General features: G+C 44.1%; 1 protein-coding gene across 1 annotated transcript in view; it reads right to left on the reverse strand.

The window, feature by feature from the left end:
- The window catches only part of LOC144146643 (arylsulfatase J-like), a 65690-nt gene that overhangs the window by 22758 nt on the left and 28367 nt on the right, over positions 1-14565 (reverse strand). The window contains exon 7 of the mRNA XM_077678580.1: positions 5026-5319. Coding sequence (XP_077534706.1) covers positions 5026-5319 — 294 coding nt within the window. The remainder of the gene's footprint in view (positions 1-5025; positions 5320-14565) is intronic.

Consider the following 14565-nt stretch of genomic DNA (forward strand, 5'->3'; position numbering starts at 1 on the left):
GAAACCATGGCGACATCATTACCTGTGGCATTCCTTTGCATACTTTGTCTTACCGTCGTATAAGCCGCTTGGCATTTCAGTAGAAGAAACTTTCCATTAACAGAAGAAATACCGCGTGGAGACCTATTTCGGAACAGTCACGCTTAGCAACGTCTTTTTTGAAACATTTATTTTTCTTCACTTGCATTCATAAGGAAAGTTGTTACGGCCAAACTTTGAATTTGCATTTTTGAAAGGAAATACCCTATAAAGATTTTCCCTCTTATTTCATCGTATACAATAAATATTCTGCTTTTAAGACTTTAACTGTCGATGAATCGACCCATGACTACATTACAGAAAATTTGATTGATTGATTGATTGATTGATTGATTGATTGATTGATTGATTGATTGATTGATTGATTGATTGATTGATTGATTGATTGATTGATTGATTGATTGATTGATTGATTGATTGATTGATTGAGTGTAATGTCTAACGCACCAGTGCAAGGCAGGTGATCACGGGCGCCGTAGTGGAGGACTCCGGATTAATTTTGACCACCTGGACATCTTGAGCCCTCCACATCCGGGAATCGAACCCGCGACCTCGTGCTCAGAAGGCAACGCCTTATGCACTGAGCCACCGCGGCCGGTAAATTCAGTTAAATGTTCCGCTGAAGTCGGTGCAGTAAAAGCAGCACTGACACAAAAATTTTGCATCTTGTTTTTTTGTTGCCATAAGTAGCTAGTGACCTACTTATCACCTGTAGAAAACTCATTTGCTTCAGCGTGCAACCGTTGTTTAATTGGAGGCATTTTCAATGCGGCCAGTCGCAGTTTCGGTTTCAGCGGTGCCGCGAAACGATGGATTTCTGGATTTTATGTGAACAAAGCTGACCACGTGACCGTCGGAGGGATATCACAGAGCAAAGCTGCCGTAGCCCTGTCGAATCCGTCTCGCCGGCAGTTTCTGCCAATGCCCCCACGTACTGATCTCGTGAGCCGCTTAATTAAAAAGCGACCGTGGACTTGACGCAGGCGCTGCGAGTGCAAATGCTGCCACGGCTAGAGAACGACGCGCGCTGAGAGCAGCCGGGCGGTCTGCCTACACGTCCGCCTACAGATGTGTTCGGCTTAGCACTGCGGCGGATATTCGATTGCCGCTCTCGTAAGCGGTGCAGATGACAATTTTTGATGCAACCCGCCAACGCAGCATTAACTCCTTTCTCATATAAACTGCCGTGGTTGGGACTTAGGTGCAATTTCGTGCAGCTGTAACAAACTATCACTCGACCTACCGGCGCCGGCCTGGGCCACTTCGCGGCCGTGGCCGCCGCCTGCACAGCGACCGTGCGGCTCGCTCAGTGGGCTTTTCGTGTCTCCGGTGCGTTTTCGCGTCCAATGTAAATCAAAAGTAATAGAAACAGAGTGCCTGCAATCGCTGTAGAACTTTGGTCGCGGCAAGCTGCCCGATGAGCTGACGAATTCACGGCGCCTCCGCCGCCAACGATCGGGTCGTTCGTTCTCGAGAGCAGAAGCTCCGCCCTCCGGCCCTCCAATTGGAGTGGCGAGCCGGGCGAGCCGGCGAAAAGCGCCGGCAGTGCGGAAGCGGCAAACACAAACTCATGACGTGTGTGGATGTTGTTTATTTGCAAAATACACACGGGATCTCGATTGCGCGTGGTCCTCTGCTGGCTGCTCGGTTGCGTTTCTCACACATTAAAATTGATTTTAAATATGTTCTAGGCTGTATTCGCCGCTGATATTTTGCAGATGATGTATGTGTGTCCACGACAATCTATTTCCGAAGTTATCTCGCCTTCAAAATTTTGTGTCAGTGCCCCTTTAAGGCAGCCTGATTTGTTCTAATAAAATCCAGGCAAATGCAGATCTCCGGCATGTCCCACAAGATTTTGTCAATATACATCAGTATCTGAGCCCTTCTGCACCAAGAAGATTCTCAGAAGCTTCAATAGGAGGGCGAAATAAGGGGATTCATTAGTCCAAAGAATGCAGTGATGCTTATTACACTTCCTAAAGGGAAATTTGTGCGCTCCGCGAACTGCAGTCTTCTCGGTCCCGGCGCGTATCTGCTGCGCCTCAGGAAGTCATAGTGTGATCAGCAAAAGCATGGCGACGCCCGCTACTCTTCTGTTATCTCTCAGCGCATCAGCGCTGCCAGCTTAGAACGTTGTTGTAAACCGTGCTGGATCCTCCCGCGCAACTGTAATGTGGCTAGGATGACTGGCCAACGGACCAGCGTCCCTGTAATGTGTGAGGAGGTGGGTGCGAAAGAGGTGACGCGATCACTCTCAATGTCTCGTACCGGTGATGCTCGTACGACACTCCTTTCCCTTTTCGCTTTCTGCTTTCGCTTCTACGTTCGCTCAATCGGTTACGCGGACGGCGACGGTCCCCTACTGCGCCACCGCCCCTAAATCCAGGTTCCGGGTGCCAAAAGGACTGCGCACCAAAACTCCCGCATCCTACAGCCGGCGACCGCACCACAAATGAAGCAGGCAAAGGGATCTCACACGTATCATTGCTTTGTACAGAAATCCCATACGCACCCACGTGTATTAGCCAACGCTCTCCTGGGATATTCCCTATAACATTGGGCTTAACGTAGTGCTTTGAGGTCTTACCCATTTACCAAGTAAAGGCAATTTGGCGTGTAATGTATATCAACGGCGTGGTGTGTATTACATTGCCCATTGCTGGGTCCCTCTTGGCTTAGCGATAGGGCTAGTTAAGGTGAGAAAAACGCGGGTTTAGCAAAATGAGACAAGTGCTTTTTCCGTTCTTCTCTATTTTCTAATAGTAAGCACAACGCTACGCAAATCGTTATTAAGACGTTCACGTGACTGCGTTCTGAAGTATAATAGCTCTGTGTTCTTTGAAGCGTTCTCAACGCAATGTTAGAACAAAAAGTCAAGCCCCACAAGGCCAATAGCACAAAACCGCGGAGTAGTATTGGCAAACGCCTACTCCTAATTTTTTGTTGTTTTGTGCGAGTCTTTGTACGAACAAGGGGATTCGTACCCGTTTAGCAAAATGCAATCAAATCCATCAACGGCCCAACAATCAAGCGTGGCTCATGCCGCTTTGAACTCCAGTAACTGCCGTACCGTTATGAAATGTGTAGCATTTATCGTGTCAGTTGCCTGAAACTAAGCAGTAGCAAAAACAGAACCTGCTCTGCCAATACACAGCATTTACCTTGTCTCTAAACTACAAAACGTTACTCGAAAAGGAGAACTAGAAGGCGCACTCGGAGCTTTTTTTCGCCGTAAAAACTCACGAGAAGTGCTTAGGTCTTTTCTTAGGTTGGGCCGGCGGTGAAGAAATGTAGCAGTGATCTGCCTGCTTCTCAGCTAAGCATAAATGTACACTTCGATGTCAAAACGTGCGTTTGTCTCTAGCCGGCTTCTCATAATGACACGAATATTCTGCACAGCGTACGTTGTGTCGCGATAGTTCGATTGCCAATCTTTAACAAGAAGCCAATCGCATCACTTCAATTCGCTTTCTACTGAAATATATCAATTTCAAAATATTTAGGACGCAAATAAATAAATCTTCGCATGTCCACGCGGCGCGGCAAAAGGAGACTCGTGCGTCTCTTGAAGAAGCCTCCGCCCCGGGAGTACAGATCGGAACGCAGTGGATGCAATCAAAGAAAACAGAACAGTGCGAAATTCTCCCCAGGAACAAGAACTTAACCTTGAGTTCGCTTATATTTTTTCTGATATTAAAATGTATAGAAGATCAATAGTTGTTGAGCTGTTAAAGCCATTGTTGCTTGCTCTAGCGCACGTAATGGCCAGCTTGACTTGAACGTATAGTAGAGGAGACTCGCTGGTGTTTGGGGTAATGGCAACGCGAACGCTTGACGAAGTTGAGTGCTACATGCGTTAAGGGTTTTTGGGGTGAATTTTGGTACCATCGAAGTTTCTTGGAAAGGTTTACCAAGCGTTGAGGGATTACCAGGCTTCTTTAGGCCTGTCGCTACGAACACTCTCTATTGAGAGTGAAAACCACCACACACCTGCCTAGTTCTTCACAATTCGTTGCGAAGAACAAACATGCCACCTTGAATACGACTTTACATAGTTTGAAGATGAAGGCTTCTCTGGAGCTAACCGATGGTTTTTTTTAACATGGAGTGGTAGACAAAAGAGTGGCATAAACGACAGTGTGTTTGCCAGCTGCATCAACTCTGTTAAATTACCTCTAATCGAGAAATTCCTCCAGAGAGACCCACTGCATTACTGGGTTTTCCTGCATGCTTACATGGTCGATTTTAATAAAAACCACGAAATTGGCATACACACGTGTGAATGCATTTATTATTGAGATGTCATAATTTAACCGGAGTTACTACCCGGCCGGCGCACGCTTTTAGAAAAGTGCAGCAGTTTGAGATTATTCAGAAGTTTTATGGTAAAGTGTTTGGCGATAAGATGAAAAGATCCCTTTATGATCTTGAAATATAATTTGATTCACTATAACAAGCTATAGTTGCTATAACGAAGTAGCTTTAGGAAACAGGTACGTGTAGGGGTGTCATAGAAATCAAAGTACCTCAGGCCGTTATTCAGCTTCCTCATACTACCCACGCACTATTCGCAGGAAACGTTTGCCTGCACTAGCTTCGACATGTGTCTGCAGTCGTCTGGTGTGACGAAATAACGTAATCTGCGCCGTCATTATTGCTACAACACATCGGTACTGGCACTGCTGGATGACAAGTATAAAAAAATACAAGCAGCGTGCAGGGTGTAGATTTCCGTCCTATGTAGCGTTTGAAGTCGTTCGTGCTTAGATTATTTCGTGTGCTAAGAACCTGGAATGATGATGCCGACTGCGGCATGCTTTCAAATATTCTCGCCACCAGTGTTATTCTTCGCAACGCATTTGCGTGCCATATTTTATTCAGGGCAACACCAGCAACTATTTGTTCAATGCACGAAGAAATTGAAGGAGTAATGCGGGTGTATGCTTCAGAGCAACCACCTCTCATTTCCAATGAAATGCTTACCAGCAGCGCGGTACAGCGTTGGAAGCCAATCCGTGATGTGCATCAGCTGCTTGTACACTCGACGCTTTTTGTTCAGCAGCGGAGACCAGACGAAAGCCGGCACTCGGTTTCCGCCTTCCCAAAGGGAAAGCTTGGTTCCGCGGAGGGGCCAGTTGTAGCTTCGAGTGGACAAAGGGCCAAATGGTGAGCCGCCGTTGTCGCTGCTGAACACCACAATAGTATTGTCGAGCATGTTCTGCTCATGCAGTGCTTCCATTACTTCACCCACGGATTCGTCCAGTGTATCCAGTAGAGCTATGGCCAGCAAATAGAAAGCCACATACGTTATTCCGTCACACATATAATCATAAGTGATTTACTAGAAATTATCAGCATTGAAGCTGCGCCTGCAAGGCACGCAATTCAAATGTGAGCAGAAGTACTGCCATTCAATAAAATTAGTGACAATAAGAAATTAGCTGTCGGCAAAACATTTTGAACAATCCAAACATGGTTATAAGACAACAATAAAACCAAATGGCACGTAGCAAACGCGCTTTTTTATGCTGGCGTCATTACCTTCGCAAGGATAAGTTATGAGATGGTTGAACGAGTGGGGCCGATTGATAAGAGCAACGCGTATTCGTCTTCACCTGAACAGTTCCTCGTATAATGCCCCTCTCTACCTTTTTAAAGCGAAGCTTTGAGCCTCTTCTGTCACCTGTGGTCAACCCAAAATGAACTGTGGAAAAGCAAACTTTCTGGCGGTGATGATAATCGTGGTTGATTTGCAGAAAATTTAAATCGGTTTTCTTGGCTAGAATAAGACCTTGGTCTATCGCGTTACAAACTACGTCTATCCAATAGCGCCTTTTGGGCATGGTCGAGGAAGTTTGGTTTTGGAGAGTGGTGCATGAACGTGGAAACCTATACCGAAAACGCACTCCTCCGTCCAAGGGTGACGATGATTCACCCCTAGAAAATCCATGGAATGCACGTATCAGTAAAGCAAAAGAGTGAACAATCACAGGGCAGTGAACCGCAGCAATAAGAAACAGGTGCTTCCTTCTTGGTCGCTTAGTTTGGTGTTGGACTTTTGCAAAGATTCCTGTTCGTAATCGTTGTCGATTCGGCAGAAGGGCAGTCGATTTTTATTGTACGTCTCTTACGGTTCCACGGAATATTGGCTCTAATGTGTCTCTAGATGTGGCCAGTTGTATAATGTCATGCAACTGCCGAGCAGAATTTTCGTTCCCCGATAAATTACCACGGCATGCAAGAACGAGCAACTAGATTGTTACTTTTTCGTAAACTCTTGCTGCAGGCTTTCCAAATGGCGTACAGCTCCCCGAAAATAGCTTATAGCGGTGTTTTATAAGCCAGACGGATTCTCTTTGTAAATGCAATATCAAGCACTTAAATGGAGAAGAATATAAATTTTTTCGGATAGTGACATGTGCTTTCTTTACGGAATATAACTAATACAGCTCTCCTGTACGTATTTTTAAAAAAGTATTTGCATTCGTAGAACCTGGTATCTACAAGCTTTAAACGCAATAGTACAGATTTCTCAGTTTCAGGAAATAACAACATAGCAAAATACTATGTACAGTGCAGCATTTCCAGGAATCAGCGATGCTTTGGCTCATCTAGAAGTCGCGAATGCGTTTCAAGTGGCTCCATGTTCGTGCTGAGACCCCGTGCATAGCTAACATTGAAAGGACTACTATGAATGGACATAATTTCTACCAGGATTCCGACGTTGGCACGCCAACGATGCTCACGCTCATGCAGTTGCGGAAGGCTTGCACTGCACTCGAGTCTGCAACCACAAATTGAATTGGAGTAATTTTAGTGCAGACCTCACACACTAAATATTCCATAACACGCTTGCTGGCAATATGCTGGTTCAAACCACCAGCAAGGAAGTGTGATTTCCGGCAATACGTCGTTCGCTAGCAGACAGCGTCGCTGCCAATTAGGAATAACAGGGGTGGGGTGGGCTTGTTCCAAACTTTGTGGTTTCAAATCTGGACGGTTTTACAGAAACAAGCCTTGCAGTCAAGGAGATGTGGAAACAATACACGAACATAATTGGTGACTAAACGTTTTGGCAAAGCAATCGCTGCCGACGTGGCGTCTTGATGCACATTGCGGGTAAGGACAAACGGAAAACCTCAGAACGAACGCCCTGTTGCAATGTGGTATCAGCACGGAAGATTGGCGTAGAGAATCTTTATAGCTATGCTAATAATATATATTACTATGCACGCACACACTTATGTACACACACACACACATATATATATATATATATATATATATATATATATATAGTAAAAAGGGGCGCAATAAAAAACATAACAAGTTTACTTCGAAAACATAACTTTACATCGACGTTTCGGACGGGGACCGTCCTTTATCAAGCGTCCTTTATCACGCTTGATAAAGGACGGTCCCCGTCCGAAACGTCGATGTAAAGTTATGTTTTCGAAGTAAACTTGTTATGTTTTTTATTGCGCCCCTTTTTACTATTTAACCTTCACTAGCCTAATCGTTTAATATATATATATATATATATATATATATATATATATATATATATATATATATATATATATATATATATATATATATATATATATATATATGTGTGTGTGTGTGCGCGTGCATACTAATATATATTATTAGCATAGCTATAAAGCCTCCCACGCCAATCTGCTATATACTATATATATACATAAATCTAGAGAAAAAGAAAACTCACCAAGCGCGCCAAAATACTATAAGTAAACAGTCGGATACACAGTAAGCGCAAGCTAACAATAACATGGAAGGTTTACTCACGTAGCGGCAATGGGACTTGCCTTCATCAGAGTACAGTTACATGATATTCCTGGGGCAAAATCATGTAACTTTACTCTCAGGAAGGCCAGTCCCATTGCCGCTAAGTGAGTCAATTGACGTGTTAAATTTCTACTATTGAAATTGGGTTTTACGCGCTCATGCTCCGTCTCGGTTTACTGTTCATTTTAGCGGATTGCGGCCCCAACACAACTCTCGATCGTTAAAATCATATCGTCGGACAAAATTACAAACTAAGGCCTAAATGTAAAAAAATCCCTGGGATATTCCCTCCACGGAAATGTCCGCACCGAGACATGTCCGTGCACCAAAAAGTTGGCGAACCAAAGTACCCGTGCACGGAAATGTCTTAAACCAAAACGTCTGGATACCGGATGGAGGGCCCCCTTCTTGCTTGTTTTTCCCGTCATTTTCATCACTTTAACTACACGACATAGACATGTTCGCCAGCTCAAGCAGCGGCTGTGTTGATTTACTCGCATCATATCATTCACGTTCTTTTTTGTGCGGATTCCGTGACCACCCGTGACGAACTCTGGGACTCGTTGCGGCTTCAACGACGATCCAGACGAGATTGAACTCGCTAGCTCACTATATCATGACTGCTTCTGCCATCACACGTTTATTACAACTTCGTTTGCGTGCATTTCAAGGCGACGTTACTACTCTCTGGCAAACTGCCAGCTATCGGCTCACGCCGGCCGACCTCTCGGGCCAAGGTCTTCGTAAACAATCCCATTTTCCCAACGCGTCAGATTTTTCCCCTCCAAAAGAACAAGCAATGATGACCCACGCCAATGCAATGACTACCGTCAGTGGCTTGCGGGGCGCGCGGAATTCCTTCCTTAGAATTTGGGTTCCGCCAACTTTTCTCCCCAAGCCGAAGTCAGCACATAAAGTTGGTGAAACTAAGGTGTCCTGTACAATAGCGGCTCAATTATTTCGCTCGCGCTCTTCGCCCGCGACCTGCACGGCCGCGTGATTCCAAACGCTTCGCTGCACAGAGCACCACGTGACACGTGTGATGTCACTGCGCGCGCTTTTCTTTTGAGCGCCTGCTAAAGGGTACCCGCCGTTCTGTCTCTGTAGCCATAATTAAAAAAAAAAAAAAAAAAAAAAAAAAAAAAAAAAAAAAAAAAAAAAAAAAGTCTCTGTAGCCATGACGTAGAGCACTGAGTATTGGTGCTGGCGGCTTGGGTTCGAGCCCCAGCAAGTCGATGTGTTTCTTTTTTTCCATTGCCTATTTTATTTCTACACTTCATTTTTTTCTTCTAAACTAAAATCTACGGGTCGTTTTTGTTAATAATGGTGATTTGGTACGTTTTAGGTCGCTTTAAACTTGGGTCGCAGCCAATAACTACGTTTAATTACGGTTCTCCATCGCGCGAACAGACATGTCACGTGGGTGCTCTGTACAGCGAAGCGTTTGGAAATACGCTGCCCGGCCGCCCCCCCTGCCTTCCCCCCACGCTTCTCATCTGCGGCGTTCCTGGCACGAAAAACATATGGAGACTTTTGCAGGTACTACGCAAGTATATGCGCAGACTAAGGCATAACAAATGCATAATTTTGTGGAGCTGAGACAATTATTCTTTATAACAGTGCACCGGAGACAGTTGGTCCATTGAAGTTTTCAACACCAAAGAATAGCAAGAGCAAAACTTACAAAGAATACTTAACCAAATAAAGAGTGTGCATTTATACATATACTAAAATCCCCAATGACTGAAATAGAACATCCGGGAAAAAACCATTGAAAACGCGATTACAAATGGCACAATTATAATTGCGCGTGTTTTTTGAAACCGTGTGCTTTGCGATTATTTAATGAGGATCGCTCGTAGATCCTGTTTCATTGATCAACCTTTTTTTTCAACGCTTTTTCAACACGCACGATTACTCAGCTGTTGTCGCAGGTTCCCCAAAGGGCTCTTAAAAAATGCGGTATAAGTCGTTACAAGAAACGAGTGAAAAAACACGATGATAGTGTCTCTGATGCGTTCTTTAAATAAAGTCCCCAGAAAAAAAGAAATAAAGAACAATCAGATTGACTGAAAGCTTCATATATTCCGGCTCATATTCCACAAATAAATATAATTTTTTGGCAAGTCCGCATGATCATCTGCTCGACTAAAATAACGCAAAATTTTTAGCAAGCACATCTGTTAAGAATAGTTAAGAATTGCGTGCTTGCTCCATGTAACCACTCTCCAAACCAGTCTAACCTCTGAATAAACCGAATTGAAAGAAATCAATCGTAAGGGCCCACTTTCTTTATTTTAACCACAGGAAGCTTCGTTTTTCAGCCATCTTCCTCGTTATATGACAGGGGCTTTGATTATTTTTTGTTTCCCGGAGCCGTCCTTGCATAGAGCATTTGAAATGCACCAATTCAAACAAGGCGGGCATTTTTGCCACACTTAGAAAACGCATTCATACCCAGAAGCCGAGAGAGCTAAGCCCTTCATAGGAAGACATTTCTTTGTTTTTCAAAAAATAAATGAACTGAATGGGTAGCTACAATGTACAATAAAAAGAGAACTCAAACATTGCTGTCGAAATGCCAACTTTGGAGGCAGTAAGCCAGAAGATATAAGCGAGCGCCAATACAACAACCTCGCTCATCTTTTGTCCACCCCCGCAACAGACGCTTCTGTAGATGTGTACGATTTAATTCAACGGAACGTCTGGACAGAATTCTCGTTCTACCAAACACAGTTCGCTAAAACGGCATTTATGTGGTGGCGGTTTATTTTGGCGCGTGAACTGATTGTAGGCTTACTTGTTTGAAACCAACGCTATAGTTTCATATACACGGTGGAAGGGTTTTGCTTTGAATATCAGCCGCGGAAGAATAATTTGCGTTGCATTGAATAATTACGGGGTTTCCAGCAGTGCATGCGTATATACTGTTCGGTTTGAAACCTGCTACACTGAATGTCATTTATGATAGGTTTTAGCCAAAGATATCATTCTGTTTTATTCGCAATCACTGTCCTTTATATTCAACCAATCATCAGTCACTACTTCATCGTACTAGGTTATGAGTATTTGCTTCATGTTTTGAGGAATGAAGCTCCTTAAGGGATTGGGCTCTCTGCATCTCCTGCCGCCGTCGTCTCGTGTCATCGTCGTCGTTGTAGTCACTGTACTAAAACAGGGGGCACTGGTTTTCCAGCGTCTCGCGCTAGGACGCTTCATCCCCGTGGGAAAAAAGGATTACTAAAAGAACACACCGGGACACTCGTTTTCCAACGCCTAGCGCTAGAACGCTTCGTGCTTCAAACACATGCGCAAAACTGCATGTGCAAAAATGCCAAAGCGCAAAGAATACAGTTACACACGGCATGCTTGGCCCCTTACCATATTTCACGTTAGTGGAGATGGTCCGGAATTTTTTTTCTTCTTTCGGAAACACTGTTCGCTATCATATGCAAACTTTTAGTGTGTTGGTTGTTATACCTTCTGTATCCTTGTATCTAGCGAATCTGAATTTTCTAATTTTATAAGGTACACATTCTCGGTAACATCATATTGTTTTTATTATCAATATTTTAAAACTTTAGGTTTGTTCAGTGTAAGCAATGCCATGTATTGAATCCTGGGCCTCAGTCAAGCTATGTTTGAAGGTTTTTGCCTTGAGACCCATCTACGTCTTTTAGAAAATAGGTAGGTAGCTCAGTTAATTGGTTTATTAAGAAAGGTTGGAAGACAGTAAACCCCGGCTACACCATTTAACTGAATGACGAGCCACAGACCCTGTTCAAGGAATCACAAGTACACGACAAAGTCGACAAGGTTCCTGAGGTCTAGTTGGTCCTTGTGGGTTTGTATTCACGGACTCGCGGTGAAAGGCTTACACTATCCGTTATCAAATTGAAGGGATACCCATACCCAGCTTTCTCGCTCAAATTTCCGACCTCTCAGGAACCTAGAAAAACCACTTCACGAAAGTGATATTTGGCATAAAGAAAGGCGTCAACGTGAACATCAAAATACAAAAAGAATATTCCAGGAATCTGAATATTTTGTGTGTAATTCTATGTCAAATCTTACTCCCCATGCATTTCAATGGGACAGTTTACATGGCTCAGGAACCTAGTCGCGCAATATGCGAGACTTGAAACTGCGCACAGGGGGCACTGGTTGCCCATGCTGTTGAGTTAAAGAATGCATTGAAGGCACGGACAACCTTGTTTTGACGGCCCGCGTCAGGCCGTATACCTAATAGTTTCTGGACCCACCATAATATGGTTAGCTACTGCTGGTCTTTGTGGTAGAGTTCACGTTTTAGCCGGTAGTAAATTGGGCAATCTAATAACACGCTGGAAACATCTACCTTGTGCTCTCCGCAGGCGTGGGATGGTACAGGTTCAGTCAGTTTAACAGAACAGCTAGTCAGGCCGAGCTTTGTCCGTCGGCACCACCACGAAGCATTGAAGGCTGAGAAATTATTGTGGTTAGGTAGGTCCCAGGAAGCGAAGAAGGAAACGCTGGCCCTTAACGCCGTAAAACGGGCAACCTAACACTGTGCCACCCCAAAGGACCGAGTGGTACGGTGGTAGCGGTGGTAGTGGAGAACACAGAAACAATAATTGAAAAAAAAAATACCGGGTCATCCCCACAAACGTGAACCTTGGGAAGGGGCGAAGCTTGCAGTGCATAAGTGTATTCTAGGTGCCTTGGTGTTTTTGTCAACGGAGATGAAACCGTTGGGAGGTAGAGGTATACAGCTTTGCTGTAAAAGTCGCTTGTCTTTAAAGCACGACGCTCTCTAGCGCGAGGCGTAAACGAGTGATCCGGTGTTTTGTAGTACACGTTACGAAGCGCTCCCGCACGATGAGTAAACAATTTCCACGATGCTTTTTTAGTACGGGTTACGTGCCAGCTCGAGGCGTAAATGAATTTCCGGGTGTTTTAACACGGTGACTACATGAGACGAACGACGATTACGACGACGACGACGACCACGATGACAGGAGACGCCAACAGTCCCAGCCCGTGAGGCACTTCGCCCCTAAAAAGCGCTGCCCATGGTCAGAATCGAACCTGAGTTCCTCGCGTTATGGATAACGATTGAGCTCTCTTAGCATTCCGGGCGCACAGCATTTCCTTTTGGTTCGCAGCGCCGGAGTTGACTTTAGACTGCCATTACTACACCGCCACTTCGCCCGCCAGTTCGGCCGCCAGTTCTAGCGCGGGCTAACGCGGTCCACTTTGGAGAGATGTGAAAAGCTGAGGACGAAACGAGCCGGGCCTGCCAGACTTGAGAGCTTTCAGCGGCAATTTCGAAAATAAAGGTGAGATGCAACAGCTTGCTGTCTGACGAAGGAAGGGGGGCGCCAGCTCTGCTTTTTATCCTGCCTTGCACCACTAGTGCACTCTGCGCCATTTTTTTAAACAAAAAAAATGTGTAGGCAACGCCGAGTCAAATGAGGTTAAGAGACTTTGCACATATCGTGGCAGCTCAACATTCAATCGGAACTGTAAGGCTGGAAAATATTTTAATATAATGAAAAGAACTGGAATGAGCAGAGACTTCGAAGAAGTTTTGCTAAGGGGTCTCAAGGCAATAGCTTGTTATTGTTATTATTACTATTATTATTAGTTGCCTATTTTTGAAACTGTTTCATGTGATATGTTCGTATTATCGTTTTCCTCTGTCCACTTGCCATTGTTTTTGCCGTTTCTGCCAGTACCAAGACCCTAGGGTTGTTCCTGGGCATCGAAAATAAAGTTTGTTTTATTGATTGATTGATTGGTTTATTGATTGATTGATTCATCGATCGATCGATCGATTGATTGATTGATTGATTGATTGATTGATTGATTGATTGATTGATTGATTGATTGATTGATTGATTGATTGATTGATTGATTGATTGATTGATTGATTGATTGATTGATTCTGTCTTCTCAAGTTGTACACGACTATTTCTCGTCCGCCGCTAGGCTATGCCTGTGTGGTGTGAAATAGTACATGCAAAAATGAACAGTATGCTTATTGACAGTGCCGATAAAACTTTGTCTATCTTTAACCATCGCTTTGCTATCAATTATAATCCTGGATCATCTCTTCTGCCGATGCTACTATGCTAACTTCCAGGTGCACTATCGCGGATATTCTATTCCTACTGAAAATCCTTCATGGCAGAGTGTCTTCTGGGGAGTTTCTGCAACATCTTCACGTGTAGCAAAAGTATACCACACGAAACGATACATTCTTTATTCCCAAATGTCTGCGTGGCTTATTCCTCTTGTTTCCATGGCAGTTTGCATACAATTGGTACTATGAATATTTAGAGATAGTAATTTATTCGCCATCTGTTCCGCAAATACGTCTCTGGACTTGTCATCTAAAGTACTCTTCTCTTCTTTGTCATGTGCTGTCAACAATGCTTTCTAGGTTTTTCAATTCACATGTCTTCTTCACATTTATATTCTTTATACACCCCACTCCTCACACATAAGCTATCCTGAGTGACTCAGTTTCCGCAAAACTTGACATTGTTATTATATATGTACATTTTTGTTATAGGATATACGCACGTGTGGTGTCTCATGCCTTACGGTAAGGTGCTGGAATTGTGTTTGTGTATTTGAATGTGCGTGTTGTGTGTGGTTGAATGTATATTTGCGTGCCGGACAGTGTGTCGATTTTTGAAAAAGAAATGGTGTCCCAAATTGCATTACTTG

The sequence above is a fragment of the Haemaphysalis longicornis genome, unplaced genomic scaffold (assembly GCF_048455015.1).
Source record: "Haemaphysalis longicornis isolate Haplotype H1 unplaced genomic scaffold, Haemaphysalis longicornis Haplotype H1 scaffold_7, whole genome shotgun sequence".
In the NCBI taxonomy this organism is placed as follows: domain Eukaryota; kingdom Metazoa; phylum Arthropoda; class Arachnida; order Ixodida; family Ixodidae; genus Haemaphysalis; species Haemaphysalis longicornis.